The sequence below is a fragment of the Macaca nemestrina genome, chromosome 4 (assembly GCF_043159975.1).
Source record: "Macaca nemestrina isolate mMacNem1 chromosome 4, mMacNem.hap1, whole genome shotgun sequence".
Lineage (NCBI taxonomy): Eukaryota > Metazoa > Chordata > Mammalia > Primates > Cercopithecidae > Macaca > Macaca nemestrina.
Genome location: NC_092128.1, coordinates 29986946 through 30014194, shown reverse-complemented (window position 1 = coordinate 30014194; position 27249 = coordinate 29986946). Strand labels below are relative to the sequence as shown.

General features: G+C 49.6%; 1 protein-coding gene across 5 annotated transcripts; it reads left to right on the top strand.

Moving 5' to 3' along the window:
- The first annotated feature begins 1475 nt into the window (after nucleotides 1–1475).
- Nucleotides 1476–27249, top strand: LOC105471410 (smoothened, frizzled class receptor). Of its 5 annotated transcripts, none has more exons than XM_011723903.3 (13): nucleotides 1676–2364; nucleotides 16840–17045; nucleotides 18669–18878; nucleotides 19076–19248; nucleotides 19616–19835; nucleotides 19930–20053; nucleotides 22522–22614; nucleotides 23042–23150; nucleotides 24094–24279; nucleotides 24690–24838; nucleotides 24993–25099; nucleotides 25334–25468; nucleotides 25721–27249. In XM_011723903.3, the coding sequence occupies exons 1-13, from the start codon at nucleotides 2037–2039 to the stop codon at nucleotides 26108–26110; spliced, it is 2430 nt and encodes an 809-aa protein (XP_011722205.1). In that variant the 5' UTR covers nucleotides 1676–2036; the 3' UTR covers nucleotides 26111–27249. The 5 variants fall into 5 exon arrangements, with proteins under 5 accessions (XP_011722206.1, XP_011722205.1, XP_070950623.1 ...); XM_071094521.1 differs by having other exon boundaries at nucleotides 2275–2364; nucleotides 16067–17045; nucleotides 25721–27248; XM_011723905.3 differs by lacking the exon at nucleotides 1676–2364 and adding an exon at nucleotides 15397–16182 and having other exon boundaries at nucleotides 25721–27248.

Genomic DNA, 27249 nt, shown 5'->3' with positions numbered 1-27249 from the left:
CCATATTGGCCAGGCTGGTCTTAAACTCCTAACCTCAGATGATCCACCCACCTTGGCCTCTCAAAGTGCTGGGATTACAGGTATGAGCCACAGTGCCCAGCCTCTATGTCCTGATTCTAACTCCTCCTACTCATACTTTAGTCCTGGATTCAAAACCCACCTCCTCTACTTCTATCCACGCTGACCTCTCTCCCCTATTACTATAGCATACTCATGGTACATCTCATTTTGGCAGCTTCTTTATCAAGTGATTAATGTGTATGCTCAAGTGAACTAGATGTTTTGTGAACACAGAGAATGAGATAAGATCCCTTGCCTGGAGGAGGAAACGTTGCTGTTTTGTCATGCTATGTTTCCTGAGAGCAAGCCATGTATCCACAGGAAAATGGAAGTCTTCAGGTTCTTCCAGGATGTCTCTGTGCTATGAACATGCTGGAATTTCAGAAAGCCTCGCTAAATTGAATTAAATTCTCTCTCTCTCTCTCGCTCGCTCACTTTCCAATTGATTTAGTTGAAGTGCAATAGCTAATATGCACTTAAACTGTCCAAAGTAACAGAACTAGTCCACTACCGCTAGGCCGTGAACGACTCTTCCAGGCGTAAGAAAGGAAAACCCACCCTGGTGTGCTGCCCGATTAGCAACAAGGAAAAAGTTGCTCAATGCAAGTCTACTCTCCTGGTGGGAGCCTTGTGGTTATGCTGGGTTATACTTGGTTGTGCAGGTGTAAACTGCTGCAGTGGGAAATTAAGTGTGGTGACCAAAGGCGTGATGCGCAAAGGAGTGAGGAAAGGCAAAATGAGCAGAGTGGGGAAGAGGAGTAGCAGAAACCTCCCAGAGCAGATGAGCGGCAGGGCCATCAAAGAAGGACTGGCTTCCTTCTCACATCACCAAGGCCAGTCCCTGGGAACCACAGTTCAGACTTCACATATTTGTAGCAGTAAAGGCTTGATGTTGGCAAGTTTATTTCCCAGACACCTGTTCCCGCAGGTAACAGCAGCCGGAGCAGCTGCTGTGAGTGACTCTGAGGTCATCTCTTTCAAAGGTACCGAGCTGGAAGGATTTGGAGAAGCACAAACCCCAAACCCAGGTTCTTCTCCATGGGGCCCCGGGATCAGTCGGAAAATCTAACCAAAGCAGGAAAAACTGGCGAGCCTGGAGAACGGGGCAGAGTTGGAATAGAAGTCCCCGTTGACTTCAGGCATCCCTGTCTCTCCCACCCTAAGCCAGGAGAAAAGTCCGCTTCCTGCAGACGACCTCAGACCAACCAAGGTGCCCGCCGAGTCTCTACTTGCAGGTCCGGCCCACGATTTCCACCCATCTCTTTCCCCCTGGCGCGGGGCGGCGGCAGGCGGGGTCACCAGATCCCCCTAGCCCGGGCCCCTCCGGGCGCCGGGGACGCTGACGCTTGCGCTCCTCCTCTCTCGCCTCCCCTCCCCATCTCTCCCCTCCTTCTTCGTCCAGTCCCTCCCCCAGCCTCGGCGCAGGGGGGCCGGGCTTGGCTCCGCGAGGCCCGTGCATTCCAGAGAGCCCAGCGAGCTAGAGCAACAAAGGAGCCGAGTTGTCGGCGAGGAGAGCTCGGGGGGCTGCGGCGCGCTGGGGTGAAGGTGGCTCCCGGGCCGCGGGCTGGCGCGGGGGCGGAGCCGGAGCTGCACTCGCACCCCCGGCCCGCGCCTGGCCTCCCTCGCAGGGCTGGGAGTTGGCTTTAATGGTGGGAGAGGGAATGGGGCTGGGGATTGGGGGCCCAGGGGGCTCCCAGGGCTGAAGACAACTTGGATTGCGAGGCGAGAGCTTTGGGAGTCGTGCATCCCGGTCCGGGCCTCCGCAGCCCAACATGGGCCCCAGGTTCCAAAGTTTGCGAAGTTGGGCGCCGAGGGGCCGGGGCGCGTGGAGCGTCCGGAGGGGCCCGGGCCCGGTTTCTCTGGGCGCACAGGTCGCATGAGCCGCCTCCGCGCCCGCAGGGGTCGTGCGTGTGGCCGGTGGGCTCCGAGGAGCGGGCGGGGGCGCCGGGGTTTTTGCTGAGTTGGCGGGGTTGGCCATGGCCGCTGCCCGCCCCGCGCGGGGGCCGGAGCTCCCGCTCCTGGGGCTGCTGCTGCTGCTGCTGGGGGGCCCGAGCCGGGGGGCGTCCTCGAGCGGGAACGCGACCGGGCCTGGGCCGCGGAGCGCGGGTGGGAGCGCTAGGAGGAGCGCGGCGGTGACCGGCCCTCCGCCGCCACTGAGCCACTGCGGCCGGGCTGCCCCCTGCGAGCCGCTGCGCTACAACGTGTGCCTGGGCTCCGTGCTGCCCTACGGGGCCACCTCCACACTGCTGGCCGGGGACTCGGACTCCCAGGAGGAAGCGCACGGCAAGCTCGTGCTCTGGTCGGGTAAGTACTCCGGAGCCGGGTTTGCGGGGCGGGAGGTGCTACGGTAAGACGGGGGCACCCTTGGAAAGAACAGGCTCAGGCCTGAGCCTCGGAGAGGGCGGGGACAGCACCCAGGAGAGTTGGAGGGACAGAGTCCGAAACTTTGGGGGCGGGTTACGTGCAGGATGGGACCCTCGGTCATGGGAAAGGGAGGGCAAGAAAGTTGACGAAGCGGGTCACAAAGGTCCTGAGCTGGTGGGTGAGCAAAGGATGGCGGGGATGAGGGGCCCGTGAGGAGGGGGCTCTAAGCCACGGGAAAAGACATTTTGTAAGAAGAGGAGATGCTCCACCTACTCTGGAAGCAGGGTGCCAGGGGATTCAAGGAGGTGTTCAAGACCCTGGGGAAATTGGAGTTGGAGAGGAAAAGGGGAGGGATGACGGTGGAAGAGGTTTAGGCATTTGGAGGGAAGGGTAGGGGGACATGATCAAGTGAAGTTTTGAAGGAAATGAAACCTCCTTAACGATGAGTTATTAGAAGGTGACCAGAAAGTCCTGGAAATCTTGATTTGGGAGACAGGAAAGAAGCCTGGAGAACTGTGATCTTGTCTGACTTTCACAGGAGATTTCATTCAGTTTGTGCATCTGAAAAACGGGCACTCTGACGCATGCAGGAGGTTATGAAGGAATAAGACCTTTCTAACGATTATTTGTGTGTTCTTTGGAAATTTGGTTACCCAGGCTGGTCAGGGCTGTGGAAGGACGCTTAAGTCTGGAGTGTTGAGAGCCTGTGGACACTTCCATGGTGGTTTGAAGTCCCAGAGCCCCCTCACTGGAGTGGCAGAGTCTGAAAAACTGCACACTGAACCCAAATGTCCTTCCTTAGCAGTGTAGAGTATACGCTCTCCCCACCTGTCACTTTTCTAGATGAGGCCTGGAGGGTGCTGGGGAAGGGAACTGGCCTTATCAGCCCTCACTTCTAGCCAGTGTGATTCTAAAACCGTTCTTGAAAAAGAAAAGAAAACCAGGAGCCAGGAGCAGAACTGGGAGCCTCCCTCTTTTGACAGGGCTGGGGTACCCCATGTCTTAGCTCTGCCCAGGGGGCTGGTGAGGACCGTAATGTAGGGAGTGTATGTAGGCCGCCTGTCATTGACAAGTTCTCAGCCTTTGTCAGATGTTGGACAAGTCCATAAGGTTCCTGGCTTGGTTCAGATGCTGGAGGAGGAACTTGGAGGATGGTATCCATGGTACCCATAAGGTGGAGCTGCATCCTTTGTGGGGATCAGGTTCTAAAGTCAGCACAGCACGTTAGACAGAAACCATGTGTAATCAACAGTGGTTTTGAAAACTGCAGATTACTGTAGTGTAAGGTTGATGTCGTTTTGCATATACACTCCTTTTACGACGTTTGCATAAATGTGTTACATGTATACTCATACATAACAATGGGTATACATAGAAGATAATAATTGTAATTTTAAAGTTACGTTCATGCAAAAGACTGAAAGAATAATAGTAATAAAAAGAACACCAAAGTAAGATTAAGCAAGGTTGCTTTGAGCACCACTTGAGTTTAGGAGCGAGCTGAATGGAAAGTTCAAATCTCTCAGCACTAGAATCTTACCCAGTTCTGAGTTGCTCATGCTGTCAAAGGATAATCTTTCTGTCCCTCTCTTTATTGATTTTGCAGGGACCCATGGTTTAATTTTCCCAAGTTAAATGCATGTTTGATGTTGCCTCCTTGCAGTTACCATCAGATCAAGGAGGAAGGGTATGAACCTCTTTCCAGCCCATACTCTTGAGAGCAGCTGCTGAGCAGACAGAAGTAGTTTAAGCTGGAACATGTATGAGTTAGTACCATCTGCTGGTTGTGCAGGTTGAAATCTCACTGTCTGTGCCTTTTGGCAGGGTAGGGTCCTGCAGAGACGCCAGCACTGAGCCCAGCACCATTAGTTCCATTAGTTCACTATGAGTTCTCTGCCACCAACCACCATCACTCAGCTCATTCCTGTTTCCATATGCGTTCTGATTGCGCTCTTTCTGCTTGGGTCTTGCAAGTGGAGCAGAAACAGGTGTTAGCTTGAGCTGGGTAATGAGTAGGTAGAGTGAACCCGAGCCTTGAGCCTGGTGTGAGAATCACAGCCAGGTCAGCTGGTAGCCTCTGGCAAGTTATTTATTGTGTCCTGAGTTAATCATCTTGATTTTGCATTAGACATGATCAGTGTTACCTGGCTCTTAGGGGTGTTTTTGTGGGTGAAGGATGAAGATGATCTAGGTTGTCTTCATCAGTAAACTCTTGAAGGTAGAGACTGGGTCTTCACTTTTTTCAAAGCCTCTGAGTACACATCCATGCTTCCATTCATGCATTCAGTTATGTATTGAATGTTTGCCGTATGTCACATTCTGGGCATGTAAGGATGAAGAACACAGACATGATCCTCTGTCATCAAGAGGAAGACAGGTTGGGCATGGTGCTCACACCTGTAATCTCAGCACTTTGGGAGGCCGAGGTGGGAAGATTGCGCAATCCCAGGAATTTGAGACCAGTCTGAGATCTTGTCTCTAAAAAAAAGAGGAAGACAGACCATTCAACAAGCTTTAGAAATACCTGTGAAAGGGCCGGGCATGGTGGCTCATGCCTGTAATCCCAGCACTTTGGGAGGCCGAGGCGGGTGTATCATGAGGTCAGGAGATTGAGACCATTCTGGCTAACAAGGTGAAACCCCGTCTCTACTAAAAAATACAAAAAAAAAAAAATTAGCCAGGCATGGTGGTGGGCTCCTGTAGTCCCAACTACTTGAGAGGCTGAGCCAGGAGAATGGTGTGAACTCAGGAGGTGGAGATTGCAGTGAGCTGAGATAGCACCACTGCACTCCAGCCTGGATGACAGAGCGAGACTCCATCTCAAAAAAAAAAAAGTAAAGTAAAAAAGAAATATTTGTGAAAGATACTGTAGCATTTTAGGGTGCTGAAAAAGCACAAAGGACCCAAAGAACATCCCCAGAAGAACTGACATTTAACCTATAACTTGACACATAAGCAGGAATTGCCTGGCTGAGGGAGAGTTGAGGTGTGAAAATCCAGATGGGAAGAGGAAATAGCATGTACAAAGATGTAGAGGTAGGAGGGCTTGGTGCTTTTAAAGAAAGTATAAGAGTTGCAGTAGAGGGCCGGGTGCGGTGGCTCAAGCCTGTAATCCCAGCACTTTGGGAGGCCGAGACGGGCGGATCACGAGGTCAGGAGATCGAGACCATCCTGGCTAACCGGGTGAAACCCCGTCTCTACTAAAAAATACAAAAAATTAGCCGGGCGAGGTGGTGGGCGCCTGTAGTCCCAGCTACTCAGGAGGCTGAGCCAGGAGAATGGCGTAAACCCCGGGGGGCGGAGCTTGCAGTGAGCTGACATCCGGCCACTGCACTCCAGCCTGGGCAACAGAGCGAGACTCCGTCTCAAAAAAAAAAAAAAAAGTTGCAGTAGAACTGGATCAAAGCGTGTAAGGGGTGGAATTGTAAGAGATCAGACCTAAAGAATTAGAAAATAAAGAGATGTATACCTCATATTAAGTTTGGATGTTATCCAGGGGATGATAAGGAGCCATTGAAAGATTTTAAGGGAGAGAGATGTAATTGTCTTTGCATTTTAGCTGGATCTCTTTAGGTGTGGTGTGAAGAAGCCATAGGAGCAGGGAAAGCCTGGAGCCTGACTTCTTGACCAGGGGATGTCGAAGTAGCCCAAGTAAGAGACGATGGTGGTTGGGACTTGGTAACAGGACAGAGGGAGTAGGCAGATTCCACTAACTTTCAGAGGTAGTGCTCAGAGGGCACTGATGAGTTAGGTGTGGAGCCTCAATGAGCGGGAGGCCTCAGGTTTCAGGCTTGGATGGAAGGTGGTGCCATTCCCTTTCACTAAGATAGAGAATGCTAGAGGAGGAAGAAGTTTAGGCAGGAGGTGTGGCTTTGATTTTGGCCATGTGAATTAGAGATGCTCATTGGACATCTATGTGGAGATTCTTGGCAGATCTGGAAACAGGAATTGCTGGAGAGAGGTGGCTACTGTGTGCTTCCTTGGCCCTGACTACTGGGGCTTTGGAAGGATGCCATTGACTAAGGAAGTTTATAGCTCAGGTTGGTCCAATTTCTAGGTCTGTATAGACCTCAGGTCTTTCCTCTGTCTTTCATCTCTCTGGCCTCAGGCTTCTTCAGTCACTTAGCATCTCTCCCCTTTACAGCTGGAAATGCCTCCTCCCAGGCATTCCAAGCTGACCAGACAAACATAAGGTGGACCAGGCCGTGGTCCACCTTAGGCCAAACCTGGTTTAGTAAGTGGGGCAAAAAAGCAGAGAGGCCTGCAGCTGGCAGTGATGATGGGTCCCTGAGAGCCAGCACGTAGCCTCCTTAACCACTGCTGTGCTCTGTGTGGTACGTAAGTGTGTGGCCCTGTCACCTTGCCCAGGTGCAGGTAAGTAGGAGAGAGACAAAGGCTAGGAGGAATTTCTTGTTTGCCTGTCACACGTTGAATTGAAGGGTGACAGGAAGAATGTTTTTGGTGATGATGGATTATTTTCAGGGACAGATCAGAAAGAATTTCCTTAGAGCTTGTCCCAAACTTGGATGATGATCAGAGTCAGTTAAAAAGATATATATGGCCAGGTGTGGTGGCTGATGCCTGTAATCCCAACACTTTGGGTGGCCGAGGCGGGTGGATCACAAGGTCAGGAGATTGAGACCATCCTGGCTAACACGGTGAAAAACCCCATCTCTACTAAAAATACAAAAAATTAGCCGGGCGTGGTGGTGGGCGCCTGTAGTCCCAGCTACTCGAGAGGCTGAGGCAGGAGAATGGCGTGAACCCGGGAGGCAGAGCTTGCACCACTGCACTCCAGCCTGGGTGACAGAGCAAGACTCCATCTCAAAAAAAAAAAAAAAGGTGTGCATATATATATGTATGTATGTATGTATGTATGTGTAGGCTGGATGCAGTGGCTCACACCTGTAATCTCAGCACTTTGGGAAATTGAAGTGGGAGATTGCTTGAAGCCAGGACTTCGAGACCAGCCTGAGCAACAAAGTGAGACCCGATCTCTAAAAAAAAAAAAAAAATTAGCCAGGCATGTTGGCACACACCTGTGGTTCCAGCTACACTGGAGGCTGAGGCAAAAGGATTGCCTGAACCCAGGAGGTTGAGGCTGCAGTGAGACATGATCACACCAGTGCACTCCAGACTGGGCAACAGAGCAAGACCCTGTCTTAGAAATACATATGTTTATATGTATGTATGTATACACACACACACACACACATATAGGGAAAGTATAAAATACAGAAAAACATACATGGGCCTAAGTGTTTTTAAAAAACTTTTCTAAAATTAATTATTTGAGAAATGGGGTCTTGCTGTGTTGCCCAGGCTGGAGTGCAGTGGCTATTCAGAGGCTAACTGATTGTCTGCATGGTACTTATGGTGCCTGGAATAGCTGGGACTACAGGCATGTGTTCTGTGCCAGCCCAAGTCTTCAATTTTGCTTCAGATCTTTAACTTTTTAAGTGTGAAATATAACATGTATGTAGAAAATTGCATAAAACACAGAGGTACTAAATAACAAATAATTATAAAGTGGCATCTGGGTCAATAACTAGAACATGGTCAGACCCCAGAAGCTCCCTCTGTGTCTTGCTAGTCACATCCTCCTCCGCTTGCTCACATCCTCTCCACTTTTCAGTAATCACTTCCTTTTTTTCTCTATGGTTTTACCTCTTAGTTTTGGAATCCATAAGCAGTATATTTCAGCTTTGCATGTTTTTGAACTCTATTCAAATGGAATTTGTATAAAATAATATGCTGTGCATATTATTTCTTGCTTCTTTTACTCTACGTTATTATGTAAGATTCATCCATGTTATTGCAGGTTATTTCTTTTTTGTTTGTTCATTTGTTTGTTTTTCTTTTTTTGAGACAGTCTCGCTCTGTCACCTAGGCTAGAGTGTGGTGGTGCGATCTCGGCTCACTACAACCTCCACCTCCTGGGTTCAAACGATTCTCCTGCCTCTGCCTCCCAAGTAGCTGAGACCATATGTGTGCACCACCATGCCTGGCTAATTTTTGTATTTTTTAGTAGATATGGGGTTTTGCCATGTTGGTCAGGCTGGCCTCAAACTCCTGACTTCAGGTGAGCCACCCGCCTCATACTGCAGCTTATTTCTTCATTGCTGAATAATATTCCATTATATGAGTATACCACCAATTGTTTACCTCTTTTATTGTCATCTCAAGTTTTTGCCCTCTGTGAATAACATTGCTGTGAGTAGTCTTTTATATATATCCTGGTACAACTGGCACAAGTTTCTCCAGGTATATGCTGAAGGAGAATTGCTAGCTAATAATGCACATGCACACTTTAGGCTTTTGCCAAACCATTTTTCAAAGTGGTTGTACCAACTTATACTCCCACTAGGTAGTAGAAAGTCAGCATTGGTTCACATGATTCCCAACACTTGGTGTTATCAGCCTTTTACATTTTTGCCAATCTACTGGCTATGTTGTGGCATATATTTGTGGTTTTAATTTGAACTTCCCTGATTACTAGTAAAGTTAAATGCCTTTTCAAATGCTTACTGGCCATTAGGAGTTCTGCTTTTGGGAAGTGTCTGTTCAAATCTTTGACGTATTTTGCTATAGGGACTATCTGTCATTTTTGTAAGATTTGTAGGAGTTCTTTATATATGCTAGATATGAGTATATAGGATTACAAAGAAAATAAATTATATTGACATAGTTATCAAATATAAAAATGCAAGTAGGTGGGCTTATTTATACAATAAATAAGATCTGGTGCAGGTGTAATAACCACTATAATATCAAAGTGATTATTGACATTATTTCGAGATATCTGCAACAAAATATCTGGTTTCCACTTGTGACAAAGCCACAGGTACTATTAACATTATGTGCTGTGGGCCAGGTGTGGTGGCTCATGCCTGTAACCCCAGCACTTTGGTGTGGGAAAAGAGAGAGAGATCAGACTGTTACTGTGTCTATGAAGAACGAAGTAGACATAAGAGACTCCATTTTGTTCTTCTGATGGCAGACTTTACCGTGACAGTGGAAGTGGTATTGTATGTCCAGGCACCGCCGGCCACTATCTTCATGCAGGAACCACAGTGCCCAAAAAAAAAAAAAAAAAAAAAAAAAAAAAATTACACACTGTGATGTGTTGCTTACATTCATAATTGGAGGAAGAGCCAAATTTTGGTTAGGTGTAATTTTTTTCCTATTGAAATTCATGGACCTCAATTTTTCCAAGAATCCTTTGTGAACCATAGGGTAAGAATGTTACTTACAGAATATCAGTATCTAGTAGAGAGTCTGAGCTATTCTTGATCGCATGTGTGTGTGTGTGTGTGCACACGTGTGTGTGTTTTAATAGAGACAGGGTCTGACCGTATTGTCCAGGCTGGTCTTGAACTCCTGGGCTCAAGCGATCCTCCTGCCTTGGCCTCCCAAAATGCTCCTTTGTGTTTTAATATACAAATACTTGGTGATTTTTTACTGGGATTGCATTGACTATATAGATTAACTCGGAAAAAAAAGAGACATCTTTACAATAGTGAGTCTTCCAAACATTGAACATTTTTATATTTCTCTCTATTTAGATCTTTCATTTTCTCAATATTCTGCACAGATTTAAATACTTGTTATTTGTTAGACATTCCTAGGTACTTGATATTTTTGATGCTGTTGTAAATGATGCCTTTAACATTTATTTCACTTTGTTTGTTGCTGAAATATAGAAATAAAATTGATGCCTTTAACATTTATTTCACTTTGTTGCTGATATATAGAAATAAAATTGATTGTGAATTCAATAAACTTGCTAAATTTATTCTATACACATAGTCATATAATTTGTGAGTAATGAGTTTTGTTTCTTCTTTTCCAAGTCTTATATCTTTATTGCTTTACTCAAGGCTTCCAGTACGTTGTTAAATAGACACAACGTCTTAATTCTTGATTTTTCTGGATCCTAAAAAGAAAGCTTTTCTACCCTTCACCATTAAATTTGATGTTTGATATAGGTTTTTTATAGTTAATTACAGTTTATCAGATTAAGAAAGTTTTCTCCTATTTCTAATTTGCCAATTATTCTTTTGATCATAGATGGATGTTGAATTTTATCAACTTTTTTTTTTGGAGATGGAGTGTCACTCTGTCACCCAGGCTGGAGTGCAGTGATGCGATCTCAGCTCACTGCAAGCTCTGCCTCCTGGGTTCAAGCAATTCTCCTGCCTCAGTCTCCCAAGTAGCTGGGACTACAGGCGTGTGCCACCACGCCCAGCTAATTTTTTGTATTTTTAGTAGAGATGGGATTTCACCATGTTAGCCAGGATGGTCTCAATCTCCTGACCTCGTGATCCACCCGCCTCGGCCTCCCAAAGTGCTGGGATTACAGGTGGGAGCCACCGCGCCCGGCCGAATTTTATCAACTTTTTTTTGCACCCATTGAGATGATAATAAGATTTTTTTTCTCCTTTAACCTGTTAATGTAGTAAATTGCATTGATTGAACTTTCTAATATTAAACCAGCCTTAGAACAGTGGTACTCAACTTGATTCATCATCAGAATCACACAAATAAAAAGTCTTTTTAAAAGTCTATATCAGCCGGGCATGGTAGCACCTGTATTCCTGTTTCTCTTTTTGTTTCATATTTTATTAAAAGAAATAAAATAATACAGATAAAGCTGATATTCCCTTTCTTTCTCTTTTCAGTTTCATATCCTTCTTTTCTCTTTGGAAAGCTTCCCCATCCTAGTAATTTGTGTATTTCTTTATTTTGTTTTTAAGCTCAAGTTTTGTTTGTTTTTTCCTTTGTTTGTTTGTTTTGTTTTGTTTTTGTAGAGATGGGGTGTGGCCATATTGCCCAGGTTGGTCTCGAACTCCTGAGCTTAAGTGATCCACCCACCTTGGGCCTCCCAAAAGTGCTAGGATTATAGGCGTGAGCCACCATGTTCTGCCTTAAGCTTAATTACTTTTAAAAAATAGGTTATACATATACATGGCACAGAATTCAAAAGGAACAAGTTAAGTCCTATTTCTGCATCCAGCTACCCATTTTTGCTCTGCAGAAGTAACCACCAACACTGGTTTGTGTGTCCTTTTGGAAATATCTGACATCTGTCTAGATGTAGATGTGCTCTTAGTCTCTCCTCTACCGCCCAACCAGTACCATGCTCTACAGACTGTTCTCCACTCAACTGAGTCCATGTAACATTACAACATTGGACATCATTCCATTTCAATGCACATCCTGTCATGTACCCCATAAGGAGACTTTGGTTAACAATGAACCACATGTGATGGTGTTCCCTTAAGATTATAATACCACATTTTTACTGTAGCCTTTCAATGTTTAGATATGTTTAGATACAGGGATACTCACCATTGTGTTACAGTTGCCTGCAGTATTCAGTATAGCAACATGCTGTACAGGTTTGCAGCCTGGGAGCCGTAGGTTATACCGTATCACCTAGGTGTGCAGTAGGCTCTACCATCCAGGTTTGTGTAAGTGCACTCTATGATGTTCACACAAAGATGACATTGCCTGGTGACACATTTCTTAGAAGATATCCTCATTGTTAAGCAACACGTGACTATAGTTTTACCCTGAAAAGTGTTCTATTATAATGGTGTACGTTATTTTACTTGGTTGGTCTCCTATTGATGGGTATGAATTCAAGCTGTTTCTACTCTTTTGCTATTACAAACAGTGCTGCAATGAATAATCTATATTATCTTTGGGAACATGTGAAGTAGAAGTACTAGTATAAAATTTTGGGACCGGGGGCGGTGGCTCACGCCTGTTATCCCAGCACTTTGGGAGGCCGAGGCAGGCGGATCACCTGAGGTCTGGAGCTCGAGACCAGCCTGACCAACATGGAGAAACCCCGTCTCTACTAAAAATACAAAAAAATTAGCTGGGCATGGTGGCGCATGCCTGTGATCTCAGCTACTCGGGAGGCTGAGGCAGGAGAATCACTTGAACCTGGGAGGCGGAGGTTGCAATGAGCCGAGATCATCGCGCCATTGCCCTCCAGCCTGGGCAACAAGAGTGAAACTCAGTCTCAAAAAAAAAAAAAAAAAGGTAGATAATGCCAAAGTGATCTCCACAAGTGTTTACTAATTTTCATTCCTACCAGCAAATATAAAAGTGCCAGTTTCCCCTCATACTCTTTATAGTACAGTCTTTGCTTTGCTTTCTTTCTTTCTTTTTTCTTTTTTTTTTTTAGATAGAGTCTTGTTCTGTCACCCAGGCTGGAGTGCAACGGCGATCTCGCCTCACTGCAACGTCCACCTCCTGGATTCAAGCAATTCTCCTGCCTCAGCCTCCCAAGTAGTTGGGATTGCAGGTGCCTGCCACCACACCTAGCTAGTGTCTATAATTTTTTAGTAGAGACAGGTTTTCACCATGTTGGCCAGACTTGTCTCGAACTCCTGACCTCAGGTGATCAACCCGTCTCGGCCTCCCAAACTGTTGGGATTACAGACACGAGCCACCACGCCCAGCCCTCTTTATGTTTTTAAAGGCCATTAAATGGCCTTGAGCCCAGGAGTTCAAGACCATCCTTAGCAACATGGTGAAACCTTGTCTCTACAGAAAAATACAAAAATTCACCAGGTGTGGTGGTGTGAGCTGGTAGTCTCTGCTACTCAGGAATTTGAGGTGGGAGGATTAACTGAGCCTGCGGAGCTCAAGGCTGCAGTGAGCTGTAATTATGCCACTGCACTCCAGCCTGGGCAACAATGTGAGACCCCGTCTCAAAAAAATAAAAAAATAAAAAATAAATAAAAACGTAAAGAGATGTTCGACCTCACTCTTTTTTTTTTTTTCTTTTTTTTTTTGAGACGGAGTCTCGCTGTGTTGCCCAGGCTGGAGTGCAGTGGCCAGATCTCAGCTCACTGCAAGCTCCGCCTCCTGGGTTTACGCCATTCTCCTGCCTCAGCCTCCCGAGTAGCTGGGACTACAGGCGCCCGCCACCGCGCCCGGCTAGTTTTTTTGTATTTTTTAGGAGAGACGGGGTTTCACAATGTTAGCCAGGATGGTCTCGATCTCCTGACCTCGTGATCTGCCCGTCTCGGCCTCCCAAAGTGCCGAGATTACAGGCTTGAGCCACTGTGCCCGGCCGACCTCACTCTTAATAATACAAATGTGGAATAAACTACAATGAAATACACTTTTTTAAAACTTTTATACTTTTTATCACTTAGTGATAAAGATCAAAACATTTGCAAATGTGATCTGTTATTTGTCTTTTGCCTATGTTTCTATAGAATTATGCAATTTTTACTGATTTGGAGGAGCTCTGTGCATATAAGGAAATTAGCTCTTGTGATAAGCATTGAAAATATATTTTTTGAGTGTCTTTTCTTATGATTTTGTATTGATTTTTCTGAAGTCTTTTGTTTAAATCTTTTATCTCATGGTGTGTAGGTTTTGTGCCATTTCAGAAGGCCTTCTCCACTCCAAGGTTTAAAAAATCATTTCCATCTTTTCTTCTAAAACTTTAATTTTTAGAAAAACAATGTAGTTATTTTTTATCCGTCTGGACTTTTATGTAAGAAATGGGGTAAAGATCCACCTTATTTTTTCCCTAGATAATTTCTCAGTTGTCCTTAAAGATTTATTTAATAATTTCTCTTTTTCCTGGGGAGTTTTATTTTTAAGGTATGAAACCATATTCATGATGAGAGGGAAAAAAAAAAACAATCAAATTACACATTTTTAAAACCTGATTGTTATCACAGATATAAAAAGATTGAGAAAAATTACAGTTTTTTGTTTTTTGTTTGTTTGTTATGAGATGGAGTTTTGTTCTGTTGCCCAGGCTGGAGTGCAGTGGTGCCATCTTGGCTCACTGCAACCTCTGCCTCCCGGGTTCAAGCGGTTCTCCTGCCTCAGCCTCCTGAGTAGCTGGGATTACAGGTGCCCTCCACTACACCCGGCTTATTTTTGTACTTTTAGTAGAGATGGAGTTTCACCATGTTGGCCAGACTGGTCTTGAACTCCTGACCTCATGATCCACCCACCTCGGCCTCCCAAAGTGCTGGGATTACAGACTTGAGCCACCATGCCCGCCGACACAACCTTTTTATTAACTGCCTTATGTTTCTCTAAAGCATTTTACTCCAGAGAGCTCCCCCCATTTTAAATATACTGTGCAATAAAAGTAAATATCCAGTAAAATTCACTTTTTCTTTGTTGAACAGTTCTAAGTTTAGACAAATGCATAGACTTGTGTAACCAGCCACCACATTCAAGATAGAGAACAGTCCTTTCACCCCCATATATTCTCTCATGCTACTATTTTGTAGGCAAACCCTGCCCTCACCCCAATCCCTGGCACCTACTTCTCTGTTTTCTACAAGTACCCATGTGCTGAGAATTTCTGGTGACTGTTTTTAGGGTTTTGTTTTGTTTTGTTTTGTTTTTGAGGCAGAGTCTCATTCTGTTGGCCAGGCTGGAGTGCAGTGGCACCATCTCAGCCCACTGCAACCTCCGCCTCCTAGGTTCAAGTGATTCTCTTGCCCCAGCCTCCCGAGTAGCTGGGATTACAGGCATGTACCACCAGGACTGACTAATTTTTGGATTTTTAGTAGAGACGGGGTTTCACCATGTTGGCCAGGCTGGTGTTGAACTCCTGACCTCAGGTGATCTGCCCACCTCGGCCTCCCAAAGTGCTGGGATTACAGGTGTGAGCCACCGCGCCTGGCCAACTGGTAACTGAATTGAGTCAAGTGGGAACTGTTGCCTGAGGACATTGCTGCCATTTTTTTTTTTTTTTTTTTTGCGACGGAGTCTCGCTCGGTTGCCCAGGCCGGAGTGCAGTGGCGTGATCTCGGCTCACTGCAAGCTCTGCCTCCCAGGTTCATGCCATTCTCTTGCCTCAGACTCCCAAGTAGCTGGGACTACAGGCATCCGCCACCACGCCCGGCTAATTTTTTGTATTTTTAGTAGAGACGGGGTTTCACTGTGTTAGCTAGGATGGTCTCAATCTCATGACCTCGTGATCCACCCACCTCGGCCTCCCAAAGTGCTGGGATTACAGGCATGAGCCACCACGCCCGGCCGGAGGAGGACATTGCTTCTTAACTGGCAGAAACTTGCTCTGCACCCTGGAATATATTCTGAAAGCTGGGAGCAGTCAGAGGCCTCAAACAAATAATCATAAGAGCTAACATTTCCTGAGCGCTTACTACATAACAGGTACTGCCAAGGGCATTTAAAGTGTTATCTCACTTTTCACAGCAGTTCCATAAGGTAAATCTATCATCCCCATTTTACAGATGAGGCCACTGAGGCTAAAGATAAAGTACTTTGCGCAAGATCATAGAGCCAGGAAAGAGTGGAGCCAAGATTTGGACCCAGGCTGGCCAATTGCTGTGCGCATGCTCCTTACCCCTCTACTATATTGCCTTCCCTCCAAAGGAGAGGTTACCTGTCTCTGCCACCCCCAGCCTGGAAATGCGACCAGCACCCACATTGGCTCTCACATCGTCATATTCTCTCCTAATGCAACTTCTTGTTTGGGAAATAGATATTGCTGAAGCCAGGATGATTCAGGAGGGGCTTCTGTGATGGGCAGGGTGGAGGACTATGCTGGGGAGGGGTGCTGGGAGATCGCCATCTGTTTCTGTCTTGCTGACAGCATTTTTCCCCTCTCCGCACTGGACAGAGCCTCCTCTGTTCCTCTCCATCTGACTTCCTGCTTCCTCCTCTGGCTTTGGAGTGCCTGGCTCCTCTGACTACCTCTTCTTAAGCCCCCATCTCTTCTCTCTCTCACTCCGCTTGGTAAGAGGAACAAGGGTTCTGGGGTCTGGGCAAAGGGAAACATCTCCTGGCTCTAGCAAATGGGCCCCGTGAGGGTTGGGTGCACCCCTGAAAAGGTAAATCCACCCCGGGGAGCTCTACCAGAGGCATTACCACTCCCTAGCAGGGCATCTGGAAGCGGCAGTTATTTTCTTAAAACTCAAATTATAGTAAGCATACAGAATAGCACCCAGATCATGAACTTGATTCCCACAGGGTGAATACACTCCTGTAACCAGTATCAGATCAGGAGATAGAATATTCCCGGCATCCCGTGTAACCAGTACCAGATTAAGAAATAAAACATTCCCAGCAACCCAGAGGTTCCTCTCCAGGCTCTCTTCTAGTCACCGTCCCTAGAGTAGAGGGCTGGGGTGTTTTTGTTTGTCATAATCACTGCTGGGTTCTACTGGCATTGAGTTGGCAGAGTCTAGGAATCCTAAGTGTCTGCAATGCATGGGACAGTCCTACCGTATAAAGAACTGTCCTGCCCAGATGCACTGTTGAGAAACACTGTACCTGCCAGGTCTGACCAGTGATGGGCTGCAGTGTGGCAAAGGCCTGGGGAACAGGGGTGCAGCTGTGTCTGTGGGTCAGAGTGAGGAAGGGCCTTCACTGCGATTCTGTTGCCACCCTCAGGCCTCCGGAATGCTCCCCGCTGCTGGGCAGTGATCCAGCCCCTGCTGTGTGCCGTATACATGCCCAAGTGTGAGAATGACCGGGTGGAGCTGCCCAGCCGTACCCTCTGCCAGGCCACCAGAGGCCCCTGTGCCATCGTGGAGAGGGAGCGGGGCTGGCCTGACTTCCTGCGCTGCACTCCTGACCGCTTCCCTGAAGGCTGCACGGTGAGTGCTCTGTGAGACAAGGTCCAGACTCTCTGGGCTGGGCAGGACCGGGTATAGGGCAGGGTCCAGTGGGGAGCAGGGGAGCCCAGAGCTTTGTCTCCTGGAGACCCTGAGCCTACAGCCATGGGGTCAGCAAGCCACAAACTCAAACTGCAGTTCACTGGCTGGACCAGTCTATTAGGGATTCTCTATTTATTTATCAGTGATCACATGTTCAGCAAAATGTTTTGAGCACTGGCTGTGTTGGGTATTGTGGTGTTATGGGCATCACAGATGACGGGAGCCTATCAGGAAGTTTCTCATCTATGTTGGGAGTCAAGGCATGAGCATGTGAAACAGCTAGAGCCACCAAGACAGGGGACGTGAGCTAGTTCTGAGTGGTGCAGGAGAGATCTTCAATGAAAATAATAACAGTAATAATTATAGTAATAATATCAATTAGTCCTGTTTACTATATGCCAAATACCATTATAATAAGCTCACGCCTGTAATCCCAGCACTTTGGGAGGCCGAGGCGGGCAGATCACCTGAAGTCAGGAGTTCCAGACCAGCCTGGCCAACATGGCGAAACCCCGTCTCTACTAAAAATACAAACATAAGTCTGATGTCGTGGCGCCTGTAGTCCCAGCTACTCGGGAGGCTGAGACACGAGAATCGCTTGAACCTGGGAGGTGGAAGTTGCAGTGAGCTGAGATCGTGCCATTGAACTCCAGCCTGGGCTGCAGAGTGAGACTCTGTCTCAAAACAAACAAACAAATAAACAAACTGGCTGGACACAGTGGCTCACACCTGTAATGCCATGACTTTGGAAGGCCGAGGCAGGTGGATCACTTGATGAGGTCAGAAGTTCAAGACCAGCCTGACCAACAGGGTGAAACTCCATCTCTACTAAAAATACAAAAAATTAGCCGGATGTGGTGGTGGGCACCTGTAATCCCAGCTACTTGGGAGGCTGAGGCAGGAGCATTACTTGAACCCGGGAGGCAGAGGTTGCGGTGAGCTGAGATTGTGCCATTGCACTCCAGCCTGGGCGACAGAGCCAGACTCTGTCTCTCTCTCTCTCTCTCTCTAAAAAATATATGTTTATTCTTTTAACCCTTAAACCATACCATGAGGTAAGTACTACCATCTTAGAAATGGGGAAACTGGCTGGGCGCCGTGGCTCACGCCTGTAATCCCAGCACTTTGGGAGGCCGAGGCGGGTGGATCATGAGGTCAGGAGTTCAAGACCAGCCTGGCCAACCTGGTGAAACCCCGTCTCTACTAAAAATACAAAAATTAGCCAGGTGTGGTGTGGGTGCCTGTAGTCCCAGCTACTCGGGAGGCTGAGGCAGGAGAATTGCTTGAACCCGGGAGGCAGAGGTTGCAGTGAGCCGAGATTGCGCCACTGCCCTCCAGGCTGGGTGACAGAGCGAGACTGTCTCAAAAAAAACAAAAAAAAAGAGAAAGAAGTGGGGAAACTGAGGTACAGAGAGGCCAAATAATTTGCCAAGCCAGTCCTGGGATTCAGGTCCCAGAAGTGTATCTCCAGCCACCCTGCCATGCTACCTGGATACCTTTCCCTAAACCAGAGGCTCGCTCCTGAGCTGCCTTGACACCATCTTTTCCCATCCCTGGTGCCAGAATGAGGTGCAGAACATCAAGTTCAACAGTTCAGGCCAGTGCGAAGTGCCCTTGGTTCGGACAGACAACCCCAAGAGCTGGTACGAGGACGTGGAGGGCTGCGGCATCCAGTGCCAGAACCCGCTCTTCACCGAGGCTGAGCACCAGGACATGCACAGCTACATCGCGGCCTTTGGGGCCGTCACAGGCCTCTGCACGCTCTTCACCCTGGTCAGCCGCGGGAGGGCATGCCCGGGATGCACTCTGCCTGGAACACGGGAAGAGAGCCAGAGGGAAGGGGGGCAAAGAGGTCTTGGTGGGGGTCCCCAGGGAAGGGTCATGCTCAGAAGGGTCCGGGGCTCAGTTAAGGGTGTCTGTGTCAGCGGAATAACCCTAACCTTGCAGAATGGCCCACTTCTCTCTTCTAGGCCACATTCGTGGCTGACTGGCGGAACTCGAATCGCTACCCTGCTGTTATTCTCTTCTACGTCAATGCGTGCTTCTTTGTGGGCAGCATTGGCTGGCTGGCCCAGTTCATGGATGGTGCCCGCCAGGAGATCGTCTGCCGTGCAGATGGCACCATGAGGCTTGGGGAGCCCACGTAGGTGTCTTGGGGACCCAGGGGTGAAGGTGCAGGGAGGAAGGCTGAAGTGTGCGTTTACTCCAAAAGGGGCAGGTGCATGTAAACCCGAGATCCAGAGCAGGATCTGGCTCTGCCTTACTGCATACTGCATGCAAGGTGTCCAGTGTTAGGATCTTAGTTTCAGAATCAGGACCTTCGTGGTTTGCATCTGCTCAAAGGGGTGGCTCCTAGAGCCGCCTCAGATCTCATCTGGGTCCTGTCTGCAAGCCCTGACTTCTGGGAACCTCCAGACCTCAGCAGCCGAGGGTCTGGGCACAGGGTGGGGAGACCAGGTGGAGGGAGTACGGAGTGACCACCTCAAGTGACACCTCACCTCTCTGCACAGCTCCAATGAGACTCTGTCCTGCGTCATCATCTTTGTCATCGTGTACTATGCCCTGATGGCTGGCGTGGTTTGGTTTGTGGTTCTCACCTATGCCTGGCACACTTCCTTCAAAGCCCTAGGCACCACCTACCAGCCTCTCTCGGGCAAGACCTCCTACTTCCACCTGCTCACTTGGTCACTCCCCTTTGTCCTCACTGTGGCAATCCTTGCTGTGGCGCAGGTATAGTGACTGGTAGGGACGGGAGTTCTGGATAGGGTGAGTTTGAGGGAGGGGGCCAGTAACCCACCTTCCCTCCCACCCCTTCCTGCCGCAGGTGGATGGGGACTCTGTGAGTGGCATCTGTTTTGTGGGCTACAAGAACTACCGATACCGTGCGGGCTTCGTGCTGGCCCCAATCGGCCTGGTGCTCATCGTGGGAGGCTACTTCCTCATCCGAGGTGAGTGAAGACCAGACCAGGACCAGCTGGGTAACAAGATGTGCTGGGCACTTGCTGTGTGTGATCGGGAGCCAGGAGCTGCCAACACAGCTGCCCCCATGCTGAGACCCCAGCTAGTTGCTACAGGGCCTTTGCACAGAGTAGAAGGTGACCCTCTAGGCAGACGAAACACTGTGGGCACTTCTTGCGGGACACCTTTGTGCTGGCCAGAAAAATCCATCCCTCTCTCCAGGGCCTTGGCCCAGGGCTCACAGCTTGTTTTTTTTGTTGTTGTTGTTTATTTTTGTTTTTGAGATAGAGTCTGGCTCTGTTGCCCAGGCTGGAGTGCAGTGGCACAACCTTGGCTCACTGCAACCTTTGCCTCCTGGGTTCAAGCTATTCTCCTGCCTCAGCCTCCCCCATAGCCGAAATTACAGGCATGCACCACCATATCTGGTTTTTGTATTTTTAGTAGAGACGGGGTTTCACCATGTTGGCCAAGCTGGTCTTGAACTCCTGACCTAAAGTGATCCACCCACCTCGGCCTCCCAAAGTGCCGGGATTATAGGCGTGAGTCACGGTGCCCAGCCTTACAGCTTGTTAGGTGGAGATGGGCCAGGATCCAGCCCCAGTCAGCTCCTGGCCAGTGCACTTGTGTGATGAACACCCTGAGTAATCTACTCTGCCCACTTGGCCCAACCTGGGTCCTTTGGTTATCCGTGTGCACATTATTAAATTAATGATATGTACTGTCAATCTTCTGGAGCTTGGTTTTCATCTTCTTTCTGCCCCCAGCACACACAGCTCTCAGCATGCATGGAATTAGTGGTCCCTGACTTTCCTGTCTCGGGCTGCCGTCCCACAGTAAGCCTTAGCATCTATTTAGCTCATTGTTGTTGGGTTTCCTTTGTGAACCTCAGTTTCCTCACCCTGAACTGCCAGCCTTCTGTTCAGTCTCCTCTTTCCCCTCTTTTTAGCATAGTGTCTGGGCCTCTGATTTGTGCTTCGTTATCATGCTGTCCTGGTGTGGTAATCACTAGCCACATGTGTTGAAACTAGTCCAGGCTGAGTGCGGCAGCTCACTCCTGTAATCCCAGTACTTTGGGAGGCTGAGACGGACGGATCACTTGAGCTCAGGAGTTCAAGACCAGCCTGAACAACATAGTGAGACCCCATTTCTTTTTTTTTTTTTTTTTTTTTTTTTTTTTTGAGACGGAGTCTCGCTGTGTCTCCCAGGCTGGAGTGCAGTGGCGTGATCTCGGCTCACTGCAAACTCCGCCTCCCGGGTTCACGCCATTCTCCTGCCTCAGCCTCCCAAGTAGCTGAGACTACAGGCGCCCGCCACCACGCCCGGCTAGTTTTCTGTATTTTTAGTAGAGACGGGGTTTCACCATGTTAGCCAGGATAGGTGAGACCCCATTTCTACAAAAAATACAAAAGTTGCCTGGGCAGGGTGGCACATGCCTGTGGTCCCAGCTATGTGAGAGGCTGAGGTGAGAGGCTTGCTTGAGCCCAGAAGGTTGAGGCTGCAGTAAGTCATGATCATGCCACTGCACTCTAGCCTGGGCAATAGAGTGAGACCCTGTCTCAAAGAAAACAAGACAACAACTAAAAGAAACGAGTCCAAATTGAGGTGTATTGTAAAATGTGAAATACACATTGTATTTTAAAAAAAACTTAGCAGGAAAAAAATGTAAAATATCTCATTAATAATGTGTTACATGGGTTATGTGTTGAAATGATTTTTATTTTGAATATATTGGGTTTGTAAAATATATTGATACTAGTTTTGCTTGTTTCTTCTAACTTTTTTTAAGTGGCCACTAGAAAATTGTCATATGTATGTGGATCACATATTTCTATGGGAAGGCCGGCATGGTGGCTCACACCTGTAATCCCAGCACTTTGGGAGGCCGAGGTGGGCAGATCACCTGAGTTCAGGAGTTCAAGACCATCCTGGCCAACATGGTGAAACCCCACCTTTACAAAAATACAAAAATTAGCCAGCATGATGGCGGGTGCCTGTGATTCCAGGTGCTTGGGAGGCTGAGGCAGGAGAATTGCTTGAACCTGGGAGGCGGAGTTTGCAATGAGCTGAGATCGCACCATTGCACTCCAGCCTGGGAGACAGGGTTCCGTCTAAAAAAAAAACAACAACTATATTGGATAGCGCTGTTCTTGAGTTTGTTTTATGCCTTTTCCATCAGAACAGCTTTGATCTGCCCCCTTCCTCAGGGGCAGCTAGGCCACGACCGAGGTTTCCTCTTCTCGTGTCTGTCTAGGCTCTGCCCTTGTCTTCCCAGTCCCTGGTAGACCTGCCACCAACTTCTCACCATTTCTCCAGTGTCTCTAGCTCCCCAGGCTTTCAGTCAGCACAGGGGTAATCAGACTTGGGACTCCAGAGCCTTAGGACCCTCCTCCCACTCACCCATCCTTCCCAGCAGGGCAGCCTCACCCCTGCTAATGTCTGAGGTCCCCCTTCTGTTCAGGAGTCATGACTCTGTTCTCCATCAAGAGCAACCACCCGGGGCTGCTGAGTGAGAAGGCTGCCAGCAAGATCAATGAGACCATGCTGCGCCTAGGTGAGTGGCCCCAGGACTTCGGTCTGAGGTCCTGGCCAGTCCAACACTGCACCCTCCTGGGGCTATGTGACCAGCAGGGTGCAGTAAGTCAGTGGGACAAGTTAGCCATGGGGACAAGGACAAGGGGTGTGTGTAGGTAGTAGTGGTAGTGGCAGCTCAGAAGAAGGGGGCCTACTCGGGGGGAAGAATTCAAGTTCATGCCGGGACTGGTTCCTCCTGCCCACTACATCCCACGTGGGCCCTCCCACGGCTGCCTCAAGTGCCCTTCTTTATTTTAGAGGAAGCAGTTCTTGAACTGAGCCCAGGATGAGTTCACCCCAGCCCGAGCGAGCGGTCTTTGAGGCTTCAGTGGGGCAGACTCCCTCCTCCCCACTGCTGCTGCGGGACTGGGCTTGGTAACGTCCTGTCCTGCCCCTGTCCTCCACAGGCATTTTTGGCTTCCTGGCCTTTGGCTTTGTGCTCATTACCTTCAGCTGCCACTTCTACGACTTCTTCAACCAGGCTGAGTGGGAGCGCAGCTTCCGGGACTATGTGCTGTGAGTGAGGGGCATGGAGGCGGCAGTGTTGGGAGCCGGAGCCAAGGCCATAGGACACCCACTGGGCAGCAGGGATTTGCCAAGTCCCTGCTGCATCCAGCAGATTCAACTGATGGTGTCTGGGTGCATAAGGCATCAGTCTCTGCAGTTTCAAACATGGCAAACAACCTTTGCATCCTTTCTCACCTCTGCCCTTCCCTCTCCACCCCCTTGGTTGCCCCGCTGGTGCATGTGTGACTGTTAAGCAGCCAGTTCAGCTTTGTGACTGACACGAAGTTGCCCTCTAATTCTGCGTGCTCTCCCGCAGAGCCTGCTGTAGATCCCGGCACAGGACTAGTTACCTCTCTATGATCGGTTAATGACCTGTCAGTGTCGGCTAGTTTTGCCTGTGCTTTTTTGTGTCATAATGAGGATGGATTGGAGAGAGTAAGACATCTCTACTTCGGAGAGAAGCGCAGTGCCCACTGTTACAAGGACAGCCACTAAAATGGATGCTAGTCCAAGTCCTGACTGTGTCAGGCTCTTCCTTAAAGGTTCTGGCCTCCAGTCTGGGATACTTTAAACCACAATGATGCCTCAGTCTCTGCCCCAGAGATTTGATTTAATTGTCTGGGGCGGGACCCAGACGTCAGTAGCTATTAAAAGCTCCCCAGTTGATTCTAATGAGCACCCAGGGTTGAGATCAGCGCTGTGGGGCTTAGCCCTTTCTAAAGTTTTTGGGTTGATTGTCTGAGTCTACCCAGTAGACTCAGAAAACCCCACCTGTAGTTCCAGCTACTTGGGAGGCTGAAGCAGGAGATTGCCTGAGCCCAGGAATTGCAAGCTGCAGTGGGCTGTGATCGTGCCACCGCACTCTAGCCTGGGTGACAGAGCAAGACCCTGTCTCAAAAAAAGAGAGAGAGAAAAAAGGAAAGCCTCACCTGTCTACATCCCCTCACTGTAGGTGTCAGGCCAATGTGACCATCGGACTGCCCACCAAGAAGCCCATCCCTGACTGTGAGATCAAGAATCGCCCGAGCCTTCTGGTGGAGAAGATCAACCTGTTTGCCATGTTTGGAACTGGCATCGCCATGAGCACCTGGGTCTGGACCAAGGCCACGCTGCTCATCTGGAGGCGCACCTGGTGCAGGTGGGCGCGGCAGCCAGCCCCTCCTGCCCTGCCCACCTCACCCTCAGCCTTGGGACCCCGTCTTTCGGTTTTGTCGGGTCCTGCTTCTAGCGCAGCCTTGGTCAGTGGTTCACCACTGCCCCCTGGTGGCACCTCCTGTCCTTGAGTGGCCCAATGCCTGGGCCTGGGCCAAGTGCAGAGCCAGCTGTCATCATCTCTTAAGAGTGGAGTGATGGGAGGGCTGGGCACACAGGAGCTCTGCATTCTGGCCGCACTTCTTTGCAGAGAAGGCCTCTACTCCTGAGTCTTTGAAGGACTTGAGGCCCTTGGGAGCCTCCTTCTCTGGAAAGAATGGCATCGCTGGCCCTTCCCAAGATTTGATGGGAAGCGGCTGTTTCTTCACGCTCCTTCCCTATCCCTTCTACTCTCAGGTTGACTGGGCAGAGTGACGATGAGCCCAAGCGGATCAAGAAGAGCAAGATGATTGCCAAGGCCTTCTCCAAGCGGCACGAGCTCCTGCAGAACCCAGGCCAGGAGCTGTCCTTCAGCATGCACACTGTGTCCCACGATGGGCCTGTGGGTGAGCCTCGCCCCTCCTCCACCGGAGCCTCCTGGCCCCGCGCTGCCCATGTGCTATTCTCTCCCAGCCTGCTGGGGGCACACAGATTACTTGGAAAACTGACTGTGTGGAGCAAGGCACTCTCTCTGTCACTCACACACCCATTCTTCCCCAGGCCCCTCCCACCCTCTGGGGGGCTTCCCGTCTCTGTTTCTGCCCCTGGGTCTGCTTGCCAGTGCTTGGGTTCCAAGAAGACTCCGCAGTTGCTATCCCTGGGCAAGAGTAAGTCAGGGTTCCAAGAACTGGATTTCTGGCCTCCAGTTAGGCCCTTTGGGGACCTGAGGCCCTTCTCTTCAGATTCTGAAGGGGTAGAGATCACCGTGGTTACAGGGTGAGCGTTCTCTGGTGAGCAGGAGGGACTGGCTGTGGGAAGATGAATGGCACTGAGTATGGGAGGCACTGCCAGGGACTGGGGAGTCACTATTCCTTCTCCTTTCCTTCCTTCTATTCCCACAGCGGGCTTGGCCTTTGATCTCAATGAGCCCTCAGCTGATGTCTCCTCCGCCTGGGCCCAGCATGTCACCAAGATGGTGGCTCGGAGAGGAGCCATACTGCCCCAGGATATTTCTGTCACCCCTGTGGCAACTCCAGGTATGAGGGTTCAGGCTGCTGGAGGAAGATGGAGGGGCACAGAGGCTGGGGGCTTCTGGGACTGGAGTACAGGGGCTGTCAAAGGAGGAGGAAGAGGAAGGAAAGGCGCCAGAGGATCTGAAAGGTGGGGCTGAGGCTCTAAGAGTCTAGAGGCCTGGGCCCCAGAACTAACAGGGTAAGGGCTCCAGGGAGAGTGGGGGTGGCATGGACAGAGCCAGGGCCCCAGGCTCATGTTTTCTCTCCTCCTGTCAGTGCCCCCAGAGGAACAAGCCAACCTGTGGCTGGTTGAGGCAGAGATCTCCCCAGAACTGCAGAAGCGCCTGGGCCGGAAGAAGAAGAGGAGGAAGAGGAAGAAGGAGGTGTGCCCGCTGGCGCCGCCCCCTGAGCTTCACCCCCCTGCCCCTGCGCCCAGTACCATTCCTCGACTGCCTCAGCTGCCCCGGCAGAAATGCCTGGTGGCTGCAGGTGCCTGGGGAGCTGGGGACTCTTGCCGACAGGGAGCGTGGACCCTGGTCTCCAACCCATTCTGCCCAGAGCCCAGTCCCCCTCAGGATCCATTTCTGCCTAGTGCACCAGCCCCCACGGCCTGGGCTCACGGCCGCCGACAGGGCCTGGGGCCCATTCACTCCCGCACCAACCTGATGGAGGCAGAACTCATGGATGCAGACTCGGACTTCTGAGCCTGCAGAGCAGGACCTAGGACAGGAAAGAGAGGAACCAATACCTTCAAGGCTCTTCTTCCTCACCGAGCGTGCTTCCCTAGGATCCCGTCTTCCAGAGAACCTGTGGGCTGACTGCCCTCCCAGGAGAGTTCTGGATGTCTGGCTCAAAGCAGCAGGACTGTGGTAAAGAGCCTAACATCTCCACGGGGAGGCCTCACCCCAGGGACAGGGCCTGGAGCTCAGGGTCCTTGTTTCTGCCCCACCAGCTGCAGCCTGGTTGGCAGCATCTGCTCCATCGGGGCAGGGGGTATGCAGAGCTTGCGGTGGGGCAGGAATGGTGGAGGCAGAGGTGACAGTTCCCAGAGTGGGCTGTGGTGGCCAGGGAGGCAGCCTAGCCCACGTCTGGCCGATGAGGGCTGGCTGCCGTTTTCTGGGCTGATGGGTGCCCTTTCCTGGCAATCTCAGTCCAAAAGTGTTAATTTTTTCATTAGTCCTTTGTCTAAGTAGGGCCAGGGCTCCCTCTTCCTCTCGCAGGTGTTTGTGGGGCTGGAAGGGCCTGCTCCCATAGGGGCCATGTCGCCTCTTAATAGTTGGCCCTACCCCAAACCCATCTTTTGTTCTCCTGTATCCTCCTTCCCTTGTTCCATTTCAGTTCAATTTCAGAGCTGCCAACGTCTTCGCATTTCTTTTTTTTGATGAGGACCCAGAGCTGCTGCACACACTCACCTCCAACCCCCTCCCCTCACTGCTGGGCCCCATCGCCACGGGAGAGACTGGTTCAGCTCTAGGGCCTCAGCCTGGAGTGGGATAGGAGAGGAGAGTAATGGGGCCCCCGAAAGATGTGTCATCTCTTCCTCACACCCATTCAGTGGGGGATGGGTCCTTTAGACTTGAGGGGCTGCCCTGGGAAGCTGCTGTAGCTTCAGCCAGGCAAGAAAGCTTCCTTCAACCTGCATAGCTGGTGGGTGAGATTCCCACCTTCCATAGCCTCCAACCATGTTCCCAAGGCCCCACTTTCAAGAATCAGACAGCAGGAAGCCATAGATGCTGGCTGGGTTCCAGGTTATGGGGAGAAGAAATACAGTCAATAAAAGGTTTTTGTATAAACTCTTTGTGTGT

What these genes read in the sequence shown, in the direction of transcription:
- LOC105471410 (XM_011723903.3), top strand. Translation starts at nt 2,037, where the DNA reads ATGGCCGCTGCCCGCCCCGCGCGGGGGCCGGAGCTCCCGCTCCTGGGG. An exon ending in ATGAGGCTTGGGGAGCCCAC is followed by an intron (nt 19,249 to 19,615) that starts GTAGGTGTCTTG and finishes CTCTCTGCACAG; the next exon opens with CTCCAATGAGACTCTGTCCT. An exon ending in AGGCTACTTCCTCATCCGAG is followed by an intron (nt 20,054 to 22,521) that starts GTGAGTGAAGAC and finishes CCTTCTGTTCAG; the next exon opens with GAGTCATGACTCTGTTCTCC.